At 35.7% G+C, this 18,352-nt stretch overlaps 2 protein-coding genes across 2 annotated transcripts in view; both read left to right on the top strand.

Annotated features, from left to right (window-relative positions):
• Positions 1-4,987, top strand: part of LOC131427860 (segmentation protein fushi tarazu) — a 29,747-nt gene extending 24,760 nt beyond the window's left edge. Inside the window, exon 3 of the mRNA XM_058591807.1 lies at positions 4,815-4,987. Within this exon, the coding sequence (XP_058447790.1) occupies positions 4,815-4,987 (173 nt within the window). The remainder of the gene's footprint in view (positions 1-4,814) is intronic.
• The window catches only part of LOC131427209 (homeotic protein deformed-like), a 91,066-nt gene that overhangs the window by 9,053 nt on the left and 63,661 nt on the right, over positions 1-18,352 (top strand). The window contains exon 2 of the mRNA XM_058590588.1: positions 7,699-8,521. Within this exon, the coding sequence (XP_058446571.1) occupies positions 7,729-8,521 (793 nt within the window). The 5' untranslated portion in view covers positions 7,699-7,728. The remainder of the gene's footprint in view (positions 1-7,698; positions 8,522-18,352) is intronic.

The raw sequence follows: 18,352 nt of genomic DNA, 5'->3' as shown, positions 1-18,352 counted from the left end.
CCAATACGCCGGAGATGCGCGTTGAAGGTGTAATGGTTTGACATGAGCCGAGACATCACACGAATGAAGTCACGACTCACGTTCATCCCCCTGAACCAAGGTTTCGTCGATACCCTAGGGATAATGGAATGCAGCCATCGTCCCAGTTCGCCATTGCTCCATGAAGTTTGCCAACTTTCGAGAGTTTTCTGACGAGAGATACTGAAAAATTCATTGAAGCAGATTGGTCTGTCATAAATATCACCTTCTAATGCGCCCACCTTAGCCAATGAGTCTGCCTTTTCATTGCCCGGAATGGAACAATGCGAAGGGACCCAGACTAACGATATTGAATAAGACCGTTCAGATAAAGTTCTCAAATGTTCCCGTATTTTCCCCAGGAAATATGGGGGATACTTTCCTGGCTTCACTGCGCGGAGAGCTTCTATTGAACTTAGACTGTCCGTGACAATGAAGTAATGGTCTTTGGGCAAGGTTTCAATGATCTCGAGGGTGTACTGAATAGCAGCTAATTCTGCGACGTAAACTGAAGCCGGATCACTGAGTTTGTACGAAGCGGTGATGTTCTGATTGAAGATTCCGAAGCCTGTGGACCTGTTGATGTTTGATCCGTCAGTGTAAAACATCTTTTCACAGTTGACTGTTCTAAATTTATTATAAAAAATATTTGGGGCCACTTGAGGGCGCACGTGATCCGGAATTCCACGAATTTCTTCTCTCATGGATGTGTCGAAAAACACAGTAGAATTAGTAGTATCCAAGAAATGAGCACGGTTGGAAACAAACGAAGAAGGATTAATATTCTGAGCCATGTAATCAAAATACAAGGACATAAAACGGGTCTGAGAATTGAGTTCGACAAGCCTTTCGAAGTTTTCAATCACCATCGGATTCAAGATATCGCATCGGATTAGCAATCGATATGAGAGATCCCAGAATCGGTTTTTCAACGGTAAGACGCCCGCGAGCACTTCGAGACTCATCGTATGAGTCGACTGCATGCAACCTTCCATAGATATTTGTTCAAATTTACAGATAATCCAACCTGACAGCACCATTAAAAACAGATCCCAAGGCAAGGTGCATTGATTTAATGCAGAGAGTGCAGGTTTGCACAGCTCAAATTTTTATCTGTTTAGGATATTTCAAATTAATATCTGAGCTGCTCCAAATAATATGGTGAGCATTTTCGTTTGTGCCGATTATAAGTGGTGAAACACTTTTGCAGCAGTATTTGGTTATGAGGGAAATGTGCTGAATAATAGTCTTATTTCCTGCCTATGATAACAATAATCAGACTAACACAAATATTATGAGTTGTAACCTCAGATATGCGAGATACATCAAGAGCACTAATTGGAAGTATACATACTCGAGGCATTTCGCGTGGATAACATTCAAATGTATAAGTTTTCTATTTCAAAAAATATGGTCCTTGAACCGAAGTTATATAAGCATTACCTTTTTGTAGAAGTCTGGATAAAATCATAAGTGCTGTACATTTTATGCGGGAGATGTTTTTGTGATATTCTAACCATTATCAATCTGAATAATGAATACTTTATCTCCAGCACTAGTGATACAACAACTAGAAGATATAAAAATATTGGATACTTTGAGCATTCAAAATCCAACAAGATGCGAAGAAGATGCGCTGTGTAAGAACCCAAGATATTCCGTTCACGACTGCATTATTTAATCTCCAGATGCCGTCCAGTAATCGGTACGCAAGTTCACCTTGACCTAAAAGCGATTTTTTTCACCTATTACGACATGAAACAGGAAACCAATGGATCAATTTTTGGTTGAAATAATTCCGCCGAATGCCACAGGGCTTATCTATTTGATGGACTTATATCACCGGGACCGTTTTTTTGCTCGTTGCCAGTTGTGAATCGCTACCAACATTTCCGTAGGTGGCCAGGCATACATGTATCCAAAAGTCGGTTCCGAATAAAATTTAATAATGAACGATTGGATTATATGATCTTTCATGAAGCCAATTTTGTGAAAAATTTTGTATCCAGCCGTTGAATACATATTTTCGCTACTTGCACATACCCATACATAAACATATTGGCATTGGCGTATTTTTTACTAAGTACTTGGCATGCAATCAACAAATTACAATGAAAGTGAATCGAACATCTTTGCTTCGTATCTATGGAACCATATCATAATAACATTGGTTTAAAAAATTGCAATCCTCGACACTCTGCACGTCGATTATAAAGTTAGGTTTCACAAAGACTGCACTAATAAAATCAATTGCCGGTATCATGTTTAAGAAATAATGAAAATCATGAAACGTGTCTTCTCGTGAGATCGAACCTATTATTAATGATATTATGAGCAATTTGATTGTATGATTTCTTCGTCAATTCCATGGTTACCTCCCTTTGCTAAAATACTTATTCCCCTTCTCTCTTGTGAATACTTTTGTGACCCTAACTTAGTTGCTAGAAATATGTAGTACTCGTAAAGAACACTGGTGCACTTGCTACACTCCTCTCCCTGAAAATAACCTTATAATCACCTTGATGTGAACGTAGTATATGTATAAGTCAAGAAGCATTGTTTCTCGTCGAATAAATTTTACATTACCTGATTACAGAGTTACCCATTACCTGTGCTCGTTAAATAGTATCGATTCACACCTTCAGTGCATATGCCAAACTTGGTGGCGATTCGTTTAGTTGTTTCGTAGTTATGCTGATACTTACATACACTCACGCTCATGGGAAGATAACATAAAGTTTTCCCATAGTTCTTTGAATTTTCGGGAAAATGGAATCAAATAAAATAATTTTGCATTTCATTCAAATGAACAAAATGGGAAACGAAAATTTATGCTCAAGACCCCCTCCTCTTAATCATTGTTTTGCTTATGTTAAAGACCCCCTTCCTCCTAGTTTTGTTTTGCTCGTTCAATCACCGAAGATGGAGCACACGTTTGCTGTCTTCAATTGACTCAAAACGGTCTCCCTAGAACGGTTGTTTGAGTTTGCTGAATAGCCAGTAGTTACACGGAGCTAAATCAGGGGAATACGGTGGTTGCGGAATTTTTGGTTGCGGAATTTTTGGCGAAAAAATCACGAAAAGTCAATGCAATATGTGACGGTGCATTATCGTGGTGCAAAAAACAAGGGGTTGTTAACCCATAATTCCAGCCTCTTTTTAAGAATAGCTTCGCGCAAATGACGCATAACACTCAAATATTCCTTGTTAACAGTTTGGCCGGTCGGAAGGAATTCGGAGTGCACCACACCTCGATAATCGAAGAAAACTGTCAACAATTGATGTTGATGGCCGTTCTGGATGTGGTTTGTCGTCAACACCTTCTCGACCAAAAGTCTACTACTTTTTCCCACAGTAGTATATTCGAAATTACTCTTTCAACGAAATGTCCCTTTCGGCGAAACGACTCTCGGATTTCAGCAGAGTGACTCGTTTCCTATAATATCTCATAGGAATACTTGATCCGATTTCCGGTTCCGGGTGATTATAGAAATAAATCAAATTACACACTTTTCTCAGTTATTGCGTGACCGATTTTCACAAACTTAATTGAAAGGTCTTATGGTGTCATATAATATTCTCCTGAATTTAATCCGGATCCAACATACGCCTTCAGAATCACAAGATAAAGAGTCTTGAGAATCTTAAACAGTTATGTAGAGCGATGATGCTAAACAAGAAAATATTTTTGCAAAATGTTTCATGATCTCATACTAAATTTCGGTTGAGGAATTACAAAGTGTCAAAAATATCAAACCGTCATACAAAGCGCAACGTTACGTACGTTATGCGCTGGAACGGTTGAAGAAAACACAACACCGCTTACGAAGTACGAACAAAGCGTGCGGTGTTCGATTTCGTACATGCGGTAAAGAAAACAAAAACCAAAACTATCGGCACTTCAAGTCTACGTCTACGTCTCAGAATTTTTACTAATGTCGTTTTCGTTTTTAAATCGCACTACACCGGTGTAGCGAAAGCTGCACTAAAACCGTTCGTTTTTGCCAATTGCACTACACCAGTGCTACACTTTTTCTGCTTCGATACCACTGGCGTAGCACTCATTAAAAGTTTGGTGTAGCTCTGTGCAATGAAATCGTTTATTGTAGTCAATGGTTACTGTTTATGTTTTCGTCATTTTTGTTCGTTTGTTCATGCCTCAGTGTAGCACTGCACCGGTGTAGTGCAAATTAAAAACGAGAACGCCATATAATAAAAAAATTTACTGCGAAATTCAGTCAACACAGCCATACAAATTTTTCATTTGCATCAGGTAAATGTCTAGCAATGCGGAAGTACAAAGGGTGTAGCAGCGTTTGCATATAAAAACTACCCCCAAACAGAAATTAAATTGATATACGCTGTTTGATAGGATTTGTATTGGAGATGTTTTTCCTAAACATGTAACCATTTAACTGTCATATTTGTGAAGTTAGGGTGGTCTTCTGATTTTCATTTTATTTTAATTTTTCAAAAACCTCTTTAACAAAAAAATTATTTTAGGAATATTCTAGGTATTATAGGAAAACTTTCTGATTTTTTTCAAATTCAGATTTTCAGAGGAAAAAAAATAAACACACGCACTCATGATGCGTGCACGCTTCATACAACAGTGGTGTATATATGTAAAAGAGAAGATCTCTTGTTGATGTCAGTGCAAAGGAAGAAACTTCGAATTCGAATTTCTTTGCAGTTAGTGATATTTTTCTAATGTTTCATGGAGTGATTTTTGCATGTATCAGCTCAAGCCTATGCTTTTCTTTTCTGTATCTAGAAATTGTCTCCATACATCTCAGACTATAACAACTCTGCACTAGCCATTCAAGACTTGGATACTACGTGCTTCACCATCCATTTGATCGATCCACCTTACTCGCTTACTACTCCTTACTGCCTACCGGATCACATTCAAGAATCTTTTTCACGTGGTTGCGTCCGTTATCCTGATGACATGCTCAGTCTATCGTGATTGATGCAGCTGTTCGAAACCATGGCTTATACGTCCTTGGTTAATTTCGTGTGGTGACGTATTACTCTTCTTGTATCCTTATCTGCGGTAAAAAGTGAATGAATACTCGAATTCATCAACCAACACAATATCGTCGACAAGCGTCATTATTTGAGTAGGAAGGTCTTTTCCTCTCATTTATTGTGTTCCAACGGATTTACAGTCAGTCCGATCCCAGTTTGATTTATCCGGCTTTATGGGCTTCAGCCGTTTGACTTTAACTTGGCTATTCATACCATGTCGTCGACGAACAGATATTTTTGGAAACTTTGTTTCGATTTTTTTTAATTTTGCGCTTGATGTCTGAGAATACTTTTTTCCTGCAAAAGAACTATATTTTTAATGTTCTTCAGAGTCTTTACTCAATATAGCAAAAATGTGAGATTAAAATTGACTGCAGTGTATTTGCTGATTTAATTGATTTGAATACAATAAATGTAAAATGACTTATCAGTTCAGAAATAAATACTTTAAGCTGTATATTTAAAACTAAATATTAGCCAATTCATAAGTTCTGATTTATGTCCTTATTATTTCCTTATGAATTACAACTGTCAATTGGCACACATGTTCACTAGTGCATTCCCTACATTATTGCTAGGTAAATCGTGTCAGGCGTGCGGGCGTGTGTGAATAACGTTAGAAATGAATTTCTTTTATCATTGATAATTACTTCAATACCAAAGACTTGAACTCAAGTTGTAGATGAATTGATTGTTGTAGATGAATAATTTGATGGAGACGCATGGTTTTTCGATTCAATTATTTATTTAAAAGTGTAATGTGATCCCCGTCCACATTTTTTAAATCTGGAAATAATACAGCGTAATGCAATCATAAATGATTCATTTGTTATGTAAAATCTAGAGTGTCTACCATAATTGTAAGTGCGAAACAATTTTTTTAATGAAAAATTACCCTTTTTTATAATATGAAAAATATTTTGAAAAAATTTGCAAAAAATCTGAAAGTTTTCCCATAACATCTAAAATAAACCTGATTTGTTTTCCATTGTTTGCTTTTTTGCGTTTTTGAAAAATTTAAATAAAACGAAAGTCAGAGGAACCACTCTAACTTTACAAATAGGGCAGTTAAAGGGTTGAGATTTTGGGAAAACCATCTCCAATACAAACCCTTTCAAACAGGTTATATCAATTTAATATATGTTAGGGGGCAGTTTTTATATGCACACCCGGCTACACCCTTTGCGAAAAATACACCTCAAAGGCTGAACTCGTGCATGCAAACTATCTCTTTCACGTAAAATTATTCATTTGAACTACTTTTCGTCGAAAACCTACTTTCCCATCGGTGAGAACTCATTGCCGCTTGTTTATCTGTAATAACTGAGAATTAATAGAAGCAGCCGGTGAACGGCTTTCAAAATTTAGAACGGGGCAAAATAAACACTATATCTAACTAACTTCCAACTCAAATAGTATATTGTTGCACTCGCTGTGTGGCATGTACTCTCATTTTGTTGCAAAAAGTGGGTAGGTAATGTCTGAGACAAAACTGAATGACATGAATACGAATAAAACTGACATGAAAAAAGAGAGTTAATATATTGTGTGAATTGTGCAAGGTTTCATTTCTCTACTTCCAAAATTGTAACGGTGTATCTATACCAAAGTGTACCTATACCAAAGTTCATCGAATGCACACCACACTTATTTTAACACACGAAAACAGGGCAAAAAAGAGTAAAAAATTGTTCGCCTGCAAAGAAACACACGGTACGTATTACAATAATTTCAATGCAAGAAAATATCAAAAACTTCTTCAATAACTAATTTACTGATGGATCAGAATTCGTGAAATCGCCGTAAAATGATTATTTTTATTTTTCATTCAAGTGTTGATAATTTGGTTCTATTTGATCATTAAAATGACTCGTCAAATGTTTTATAGTCAAGCCGTTCTTTAACAAATGAACATATTTGAATGATTGTTTTCATATTTTTTCAATACAATTTTTTTATATATCAATGTTCAGGACATTATAATAATCGAAAAAAGTATATTATTGCGCGCTTCGTCGAGAGTCATACTTACCCATCACGCTATACCCGTCTTCTATAAAAAAATGCATTTTACTATAACATAATCAGTCAATTTCTATAAAATGTAGGACTTATTAGTTTATAACAAAACAAACTCACTTTGACTCGATCTTTGATTAAAACAAATATCCTATTATCGAATTGAATGCGATTGAAAGCATATCAAAAATTTGTTCTTCTCTGGTTTACGATATTATGGTTCATAATCATTTTAATCATTTTGATTGCTATATATTGAGGTTTTTTTAATTCTGATCAATTTACAGTACTGAGGATAGCTTTTTGAAACCTGCGAAAATTGAAGTAGGTTAGCATAATTTGAGACATTGAGAAATTGTTCAACCTGAAGTTTACATAGGTGTAATTCAGGCCTTTACACAAAGTCTCAGGTCAGAAACAATTTTCTTGCAAGATGTGAGTGATCACAAATTTATCATCGCTTTTGAATAAAAATGAATATTTTCTAACTCTACCAAATACCATGTTCTCTTTAATCAATTTACGATATACAATGCAAATATCACATTGAAATAGATTTAATTCGATGTACATTCTATTGATTGTTTTGGTTATTATTCTAAATATTCCATAATTGATTACTCTTTTTAGGTGAATGGTGTTGAACACTGACACTCAAAAATGGATGCCAACAACTTTGTGATGTCTTCCTATCAGTTCGTAAATTCGCTCGCATCATGCTATCCCAACAATGCACAACATCCAAATAATAATCAGGCTACCAGTAGTGGTGGACAAAGTGACGGCTATTTCCCGCCATCTGCTTACACCCCCAATTTGTATCCTGGCACCCCGCATCAAGCACACTATTCTAACCCCCAATCATATAATCCATTGACAGCAGGATCTGGGAATGTAAACAGTAGCTCTAGCAGTGGAGGGCATCAATCGAGTGAAATGGTTGATTACACACAGCTGCAACCACAAAAGTTTTTAATAAACCAACAACAGCAACAATCCGCCCTCAGTTCTCAAAGCTGTAAATATGCTAGTGATGGTGCTAGTACAGGTACAAATGTAGGAAATACTAGCAACAATAATAGTACTACAAGTCCTCAAGATCTAAGCACAGCAAGTACTAGTAGCAGTGGAGCCGGAGGAAACACCCGACCGGATATCTCTCCGAAGTTATCCCCCAGCTCAGTGGCAGAAAATGTGTCGCGAACAATAAAAACTCCAACTACATCAGTTTGTTCAAACAACACTAATAACAATAGTGGAAATATTAGTAATCGAAATCCAGTGAATCAAGTGAATTTACCCCTGGGGAGCCCAGATGGCGATGAATCCGATGCAAGTGATGATGACAGCGGCACAGAAGGAGGTAGTTCCCAAGGAGGAGGTAGCGGATCGAAAAAAGGAGGACCACCTCCACAAATTTATCCATGGATGAAGCGAGTGCATATCGGCCAGAGTAAGTATTGCCTCCATCATATGAAAATCATTACGCAGTTTATTGCAATTAGGTCTCATCAAACAACACTATTTTCCTCTAAGCACCTTTTCCGGTCTTTTGTATCCGCTTGCACCGCCGGTGTTCTCGCACTCTCGCATGGTTATTATTTTTAGCAAGCACCGAATATTTCAGTTTGCTTCCAAACATTGTACGTATTTCGGGCGTATGATGTTTAAAACGATCGAAACCTGAAGATTTGTTTAGGCGAAGAGATAAACGTTCTCAATTCTTCAAACAAGATATATTTCAATCAAGCGCGTGCATAACAAACAATAAATTAATCATCTAATCACTTCACACCTACTGTCAGCAGCAGATGCTTTATCCATTTTGCTCTGCAACATGCTCGAGTTAGCTGCTCAATGCTATAAATGATGTGAGGATGAGGAACTACGTTTCGTTGCGAAGCACTTTGAAAGATTCGACTTTCAAGAGTGAAAATTGATGGAAAACAAACAAAATGTGAAATGAACAGTTCTTCGTGAAGTGAATGATTGTTAGCCTGAAAATTGTATTCTGAAGTAGAAAAAATGCCTTGTATTTTAATAGGGCTATTGTACCCATAGTTTTCCCATTGGTAGATTTACGACATTATTCTGCGGATTATTCGACTTCCAATAGTGATAAAATCGGATACATAATTAGTATGGCACAAGGTTGTATGAAAAAAAATGTTAATGAACTTTGTGGCGTGATAATACCTTTCTCTTGCCATCGACACAGTCTCATTAAAATATTTTCACAAATTAGGGCTCATTTTTGATACCAATTCATTCGGGTAGTTCACAAAAGCATATTTCAACGGTTACGTCACATATTCGGTAACATTCGGTCACTTTCTGAGTAATTCTGCGCATAGAAAAAAATGATTTGTCGACTACTTCACTTGTACGATTATATCTCCGAAACGTGAAGTGTCAGCCATATGATCTTCGAACTCGATCCACAACCCAATTTCAGTCTCGTACAAGCCTAAAATTATTGAAATCTGTACTGCCATATTCGAGAAAATTGAGTGGAGAGAAAAACCGCATTTTGTTGGTAATGTCACTTATACCATTGTATCACAGGAATCACAAGTCTGCTTTTCTAACATGATCCACGACTCAATTGTATCTCTCAAACGAGCCGACACTTGTTAAAACCGGTTCAACCAGCGGAGAAAAAAAGGCAAAAAGAGTGTTTTGTCGGTTACATCACTTATACCATTAAATTTCCAGAACTAGAAGTGACCGCAATTTGCTCATTGAACTTGATAAAAAATTTAATAGAAGCTTTCAAACGAACTTAAGTTTATTAAAATCTGTTCAGCTATCTCTTTAAAAATTGAGCAGTAAAAACAACACGTTTGTCGGTTATGTCTTTTATATCATTATATTGCCAGAAGTGATAGGCATTAGTAGATTATTACTAGCTTTCAAATGAGCCTAAGTTTGTGGAAATCGGTTCAGCCATCTCCAAAAAAATTGAGCGGTAAGTTACAAGATGCGTTTTACCGATTGCGTCATTTCTACCATTATATCCTTTTCTGGAATCAGAAGTGACAGTCAATTGATCTTCAAACTTGATCAATAGCTGAAACATCGTAATTGAGAAATTGCAGTATTTAGTAGAAGTAAGGACAAGAAGGGTTTGAGATCCGAAACATTAATTCATTTTATCGAAAAAGAAGGCGAAGGTCAGTAAGTTTATAACTTCTATCAAAATTTTCTGCTAAATTCCTTTGTAGATTGAATTCTGTCAAAATGGGTAGTGAAGTAGCTACCCATTTTAACCAAATTCAAACTGCAAAAGAAAATCCATTCTAAGACTACTGCTACGTTTCTTAAATCAGTAAAAACGCTTTTTGGTCCAATCGATCTGCTAACAAATTTCTAGAAAAGTTGTAAGTCCAAAGTTTTTTTATTGTCTACGATATATAAATTGGCGTTGTAACTTATACTCACTGAATACATCAAATCGTACAATGTTAAATCAATCCAATGAATGCCGTCACCAGTCGGAGCGAAGGAAGTAGTTGTTACTGATGTGACTCTTTCGGAAATAATCCTACTAATCCAAATCAATAATCAACATACGCACCGCAGTAATCATTATCTGAGTTGCAGTAGAACATGGAACAGAAAGATAAATGAATTAACATTATGCTTTGGTGTACATACACGGTTCTCCACATCGTAATGCTCAGCGTACAATTCGGAAACGTATTTAAAATGTGATTGTTGTGCAAATTTGCTACTGATGTCAGCGACCCAATATTATGCGTTTGTTTTAAGAGCGTATAAAGAGCGTTTGTCTTCAACAAAATTTCACTATTAATATTAATGATGTTGCATATATATCATCTACATTTCTGTGTCAGCTGCAATGAATACCTCTTTACCATTCAATATTCAAAAATCGAGAGCTACCGTAAAGCATGTCCCTTTTTGCGCTTGCATGCATATGTGCGTGCATCCAAAAATGATCTTGAAATATATTTATTATTTTATATATTTTTGGAAATTTACTTCCTGCTTTTAAGCTCTATTGCATTATTGTGTGCGCTCATTACATATACATATATATTCACGGGTGAGTTGAACAGTGCCATGAGAGAGTTCGAACCTAACACACCAATTTTCAATTTATCCTTTCCGCCAAGCCATCAGAACAATAAAACAGATATCATTTAAACGGTTTCAATGCGGGAGCTGTAATAAAGATGGATATACTTGAAGCAGTATAGAGTAAGAAATCTATAAGAAATTTGCTCAAGTGGTACTTTTCACAGTTTGATTGAAGATTCGTGACATATACGGCATCATGGAATAAAATGGTTTTCGTCTACCTAGTTGTTAGAGCCCCGACCTGGAAGGATTCTTAGTGTCAGTAGATTCATAGCACCAGCTATGCAATGGTTATGTACCCTATGTAGCGGCTGCGAAGTCTGAAGTGTGTTCTTTTACGATTTTTTTACTACTATTTCCAGTGCTTCAGAAACTGAAAATTGAAGACTCGAACAGCTGAAATGAGTTTGTGTTTGGCCATCAACTAACGAATTATGTAAACTAGGAGAATTTAATGACCAGTCCTTAAAAGTTTAATCATTAATTATATTTTATGTCATATTTAATGGGTTTAACAAATCATCGCATTATTTTGAAGGATGAGTTATTTGGCTGATTACAGGAGTTTTCGATTGGTTTTTAATCTGGTTCGAAATAAATCCATTATTTTTTCAAGGGACACATGTTTTTCAGACCATGAGAAGTTGCTTAGAATATCAAAGGATAGAACAATGTAAACAACATGCTTAAAAACTATTGATTAAATTGGTGATAAGAATCCACATATGACGCAATTCATGAAAAAAGGAAATTCGTCGAATGACTGTAATAAACTAAATCTGTGGCAAACAAAGCCAGACTTTAATTACAATTATTGAGCTAATTCATTTTCTCTTCTCACTGCTAGATGGATTCGAACCAATTATTATATATTATACATGTTGTCAACATAATTTGCATGTAAAATTCGTGGTATATACTGTTTATAATAAAAAAAGAAATTTTAATTTTATGTGAAAAAGATTGGCTGTATTCTTCTTTTATTCATCCAATAAAATGATTGAACCTACGCTATTATCAGCGAGCTCACCGTTGAATTCGTAATGATGGAACGAACATGACGCAGTTTTCACCTCTTTTTTATTCTTTCCTATCACTACGTACCTTGTATTGCGATCAGCCCTGATCACAACGATAACTCTCCCTGCCTTTATTTTTGATTTTCGGAAGCTTTTGCTAAAATGTCCATCTCGTCCTTTTCGAAGCAATTATCAACAAGGGTAATTGTACTCCTGCTTCTCATTTTTCATCCATGTCATTATTTGACCATCTTGCTCGAGTGAGTTTTGCTGTATACATTTAAAAGATTGCTTCAAAAAGGAAGATGAAGAGTTGAAACACTCGGTATCATTATTGACTTCACTGGATTTCAAATTAGACGAATTGAATATGAACAGCTGAATGCTAAAATCGGGTAGCAGTTAATTGGTTTGTAAATCCCGTGAAGTATTTTCGAATACAATAACCTCAAATAACATTGAATCGTTAATTGGTTTGTAAATCCCGTGAAGTATTTTCGAATACAATAACCTCAAATAACATTGAATGCAAAACAACCCCGGATATAGTATTTTCAATACAAAAATTGAGTAAAGACATCTTTTTTACAAGAACCGGACAAAAACTTTGAATGCAAAAACCGAATGAAAACATTTGTTTTAGTAGAACTGATTAGGTTTTCATCCAGTTATTGCAGTCAAAATTTGTTGTCCTGTACCGGTGGTGGTGAGCTGACTTAGTCCGCGTCTTTTGTCGCATTTTTTTGAAATAGCGATTCGTCAGCTATGCTATGATATTTTTTTCACCTGTTCATATATCATTGCAAATTTAAATTGTGTTGTACACGTATCCACCGGGTGACGCCAATCGAGCACATACATTTTCATTCTAAACAGGCTGTATGATGCCTAGTTTAGTGTTCATATGACCAACTAGAAATCGTTCCAATGGAATGCGATGTATTCGTATACTAATTTATACCATATACATGACTATATGCATTATATATTGGATTACAATTTTACATGGACATCAGGGCATCTGACGAGCTTATTAAATTGTATATATGGGATTGCAATGATTTATATTATAGTATATTATATTTTATTATGTTATATTTTATTATATCATATTATATTATATTATATTATATTATATTATATTATATTATATTTCATTGTATTTATTACATCATACTGTATTATATCAATACACAAAATTTATCACGGGGACGTGAAGGGAAGGAAGCATCAGGGCATCAGACGAATTAGTGACTGGACGATGGATTGTGGGTAGCCTGTCACTTAAGGAAACTTCAGAATGTTTTCTTCTGAAGGACGAGTCTGACAAACCCTCCTCAAAACAAATACAAGCATCAGGTGAGCACAAGCGCGTATAGCGAGTTGCTTAATTAACTGGATATTATGGTTGGAAGAGCATCTCTTTTCCCGCAGAATGCATGTTAGTGACTCTGCTTACATATCCGCCCAACCCTTTTTGTTTGCTTTTCGCATACAGTTATACTAAGAAAGTGAATGGATGAATCATATAGTGGCTACTTTAAGTCTACCCGTAACCTTGAACTGATGGTGGCTTTACTTCACATCACATCAAAGTTTTTTGTCTGGTACCTGTGCGATGCAAATGGTACGTGTAATTTCGAACTACTTTTAGCCAACAACTCTAAAGTAGCATGAATAATTTGTGTCAACGCTTCGAGAAAAGTTTACTATTGAATGTGAATGGAATTGGCTAATTTCACTGCTGTTGTCCTAGGCTATAAGTCTACCTAGAATAATCCTAACTTGAAACAAAAAATCAATTCAACGTTGTAAAAGCATGTGATTAAAAATTTATTTCCTTGTGGCCACCCTTTTTGTAACGCGTGTTGTATATAAAGAGATCTAGGCAACCATCTCTTGCACGAAGTAATAAATTTTCTTCAAGTCTAAACACCAACTCGAGAACGTTTATCAAAGGTATTGCACAGCAGTGATACCTTTAACCTGATATTTTTTCGCTTTACGTTTCCTTTGTATACTAGTGAGAATACTCAAATGCCCGCTGGGCTTATCCCATTTTCCCTATTCACACATTTTCTAACTCCGTTCGTAGGCAGCCACAAAAAATCAGTTACGGGATGGCCAATGAAGCATTACCACCTGAAAGACAAATGCAATTCCCGGTACAATAGCATGCTATATTTTCAGCACAATAGCATTTCCAAGTCACACTTTATTTACGAAATAAAAGAAATAACAACCACAGTTGTTAACTTCTACCGCGGCTGCATCGTGTGAGCGAAAATATTGATCTTAGTAACCAAGTCCATCTTCATGTTTCAGACTTAGGTGCACTACGTATATATATTTTAATTTTATCGCTTTTAGATAAGTCAACAAAACTGCCGAATGACCAGCATGTTTCAGTGTGAAGAAACATAATTGATTTCGGTAAATTCTTACATATTTGGCATTCTCTAATAGTGTTTAAATGGGATGGACAATGTTGTATACCAAAAATTACGCAATGTATGCAGCTAACGAAAGACAATTTTACATTCAAATACCAAAACTTCAACTATCTCTTGAACTAGTGATATCACATCAACTCTTCCTACAAGGCTCGGGATGTTTGATTAAGAGTACTTGTCCGTTTTTCACTACCCTTTGTCTAACAACTCCCCATAAGATTTTCTGAAATTACGTAGCGATATTTGGCACTACATATTGAGGGAATCAATCAGTTTTCAATTGTCGATCCACACAGGAAAACCTGTTACAATCTACTTTGTGATTTCATAATTTCTTTCTCATAAGTGTATATCTAATGATTTTTGGGGAACAAATAAGTTTTTTTTGTAGTTTGTCATGCCGGATTCGATTAATTTATCTTAGACAATCAAACCACACCTTTCCTCTAACGCAAACACTCAATACTCCATAAGTTGCAAACATTATCTGTATTCGTCAGATAATCGTTTTACGGAAAGTCAGATCAATTAGATCTTCGACATCCCTCCTCAAGCAAGCAAGTATACACAAACAAGTTCAAGTATTTCTGATAGACTCACATTAATAAATAGCAATGCTGTATACTGCCTTTATGAATTGTATTAATTCGATACAGAGAAACCGAAGGTTGTCATTTTTTAGTGGCTTTCGACGACGTCAAAATTTTCTATTAAAAAAAATTATTGGTTTTATGAAAACAGAGCCTGAGCCAAAAACGTAATTCGAATTATTTTTTTGTAATTTTAATTTAAAGTTGGGATTTTTACCAAATTGATGTAAAGAACCTATTCAAATTAAAGGACCCAAGCCACACATATATTTGATTGGTTGACGGAAAATACACTACCCTAATTATTGTTTCTAGTTTGGACTTCGTCAAATTCATGTTTCGCATGATGCTTGAAATTGCGGCTTAGTCGAAATGCATGATATAAAAATTATATACAAGTGCTTCATTCATGGGTATTATTTAGAAATGAAATAAAAAGTCATAATTATCAATCGATCACGGATTTATTAAAAAAAACACTTGGTAAATGGTACACGGTATGGAACAATTTACAGATCATCGCGTCATACGATCCGATCTATAACCACGAGGGTCACAGAACAGCTTCTACTCATGCACATTTTCCTCTTTCCTTAGATTAGATATTGTGATTAGTCGGCTACAAAACTTTAAAAGTCTGACCACAACTAGATTCACGAAATTATCACGCAACATGAAAATCGTTGCAAATGCAATCGTTTAAGTAAACGAATGCTAAAAACGGCGACGCGTTGGCGATGAACGGAAATATTGCGAAGTAAAGGAAAATGGCAAATTTAAAATTAATTTAAAATCGCACGCCATTGCCTTTGGTAGTTTTTCTTTCGTTGTTATTAGAGACAACCGCGTGAGCTTGGTAAAATTAAGAAAAAAAGGTAGGAAAGAAGTATTGGCTAAAAACTGGTTATGATCATGTCTAGAGGAAACCTGCACCGCCAGGACACCAACCAGCTGAATCTGAAGGTTGATGAAGCCGACCGGTTATTTTATTTCTGTATCATCCCACCGTTCGCCGTGAATATATATCCACAGTAGCAGCCTTGGCCAAGCAACCAAGGCGTTAATTTGAGCAACCAAAAGTTTCAGCTATTTGAACATTTTTTGTTGCATTATTCGCAGCTTGATTTTATGATACTTAACATAAGATAATAAACAACCGTTTTGCTAAAATATAAAATAAACGAATTAGTATACAGAGAGATGGCTTTTAAGAAGTATGCAAAAATTAAGAAACTACATTTTTACGATACAATAAGGCAGCTAACTAAAACATGTATGAACCGAGATCTTCTCAATCTGTTAAAGCTATAAATCTCGAAGACGAGGAAGCTACCCAAAAGAGGCACAAGATAATATGAATCAGAGCTTTGCAAAGGGTGTTGAAATGAGAAAGAAAGCTTGAATGAAGAACGGAGAAGAGGCCTATAAAGTATGTTTTGTAAACGTTTTTACACGCCATAAAATATTTTGTTAAGTCTGTATGTCTTACCCTTTAATACTAGCACGCTATATAGTCCTTACCTTTTTTTTATTTTCGTCCATCGTTTGCTTCATAAACAACAACCCACTGCTTCGCGTGTGTGTTATTTTAATTGCAGGAATAGGTGATCAATTCACTTCATTGAAATAAAATTATTTTTTGTATTCAACAGTAATTATGTGTAACATAAAACTTGTTCGATAGATTCCGTATAGATTTATATATTTGTATAAACTTGAATTAGTTCATATTATGTAGTATAAGAGTACGCCAATCAAACTATCGTAATTGAATTTTTCCTTTGGTAACTCTAGAGATAGTTTTTTCTACCAATTTATATGTTCAACGTGTGGTCACGAAAATAGATCATGACAGGTGCTAAAGTTTTTAATCTGTTTTAAGATTGTAAGTGACATATCAGTCCCACCATTCTACTATATGAGTATAAACTTCGATCTCCCGATTTGCTATATGAGTATGAAGATTAAAATTTAATGACAGATCTAAAAACAGGACAGTGCGAGAACGAAACAGGACAATACGAGGAGTGTTCAATATAACAATCACTTACTTGGCGTGAAAATTATTGTTCCACTAGCTTTTTGTGGAGACATGATCGAATACTGACGTTAGAAATGAAAAGTTGTTACGAATTACGGTGCTTTTTTGTTTCCTTGTTGTTTTCATTACGGTTCAGTGTTAGTTCAAATAGACATATCTTGTTGAACATTGGTAGCATTTGATGGTCTATGTTAGTCGATGATAAGATTTTATCGACAGTTTACATTATTACCAGCAAAGTTATGTACTTGCACATAACAAAGCAACTGTTATTTGTTATTATAGTTCAACTGAAAGTGGTTTGTGACCGGGAACGAGAAAGCGAACTGAGAATATCACCTAATTGAATGAAAACACTCCTCGTGCTGTCCTGTTTCTACAAAAAGAAACAATTCCTCGAATTGTCTGGGTAGGTATTACAATCTCAAAACTGGTCAAAAATTTTAGCACCTGAACGATCTGTTTTTAGTTAACAGTTGTTAAATGTACAATGTGCGGAAAATTAATTTAATTAATTTTAAGATACTTTGCTTGTCCTAAAAATTAATTCCTACCACAATTCTAGTCCCGCTCCTTCAGAGCAAATTTCAAAACTGTGCCTTTACCAAACTAAGACAGTTTTACGTAAATATATCGAATACTTGTACTATAGCAAAACAAAACCTCTAATTGGATTTATCATTTCTCATATTTAGGGATGCCGGAATACACATCGATTAATAATTCAAGTCATCGACTAATTTTTCATCGATTTTTGCCTTTCTCTATAGAAAGGTATTAGAATTGCTGGAAAACCCGACTTTCGAACAGAGCCTCGGAGACCCATAGTGTTATATACCATTCGACTCAGTTCGACGAGATCGGAAAATGTCTGTGTGTGTGTGTGTGTGTGTGTGTGTGTGTGTGTGTGTGTGTGTGTGTGTGTGTGTGTGTGTGTGTGTGTGTGTGTGTGTGTGTGTGTGTGTGTGTGTGTGTGTGTGTGTGTGTGTGTGTGTGTGTGTGTGTGTGTGGGTGTGTGTGTGTGTGGGTGTGTGTGTGTGTGTGTGTGTGTGTGTGTGGGTGTGTGTGTGTGTGTGC

The sequence above is a fragment of the Malaya genurostris genome, chromosome 1 (assembly GCF_030247185.1).
Source record: "Malaya genurostris strain Urasoe2022 chromosome 1, Malgen_1.1, whole genome shotgun sequence".
Lineage (NCBI taxonomy): Eukaryota > Metazoa > Arthropoda > Insecta > Diptera > Culicidae > Malaya > Malaya genurostris.
Note: the sequence above shows the minus strand (reverse complement) of the source record. Positions and strands in the feature narration are given on the sequence as shown.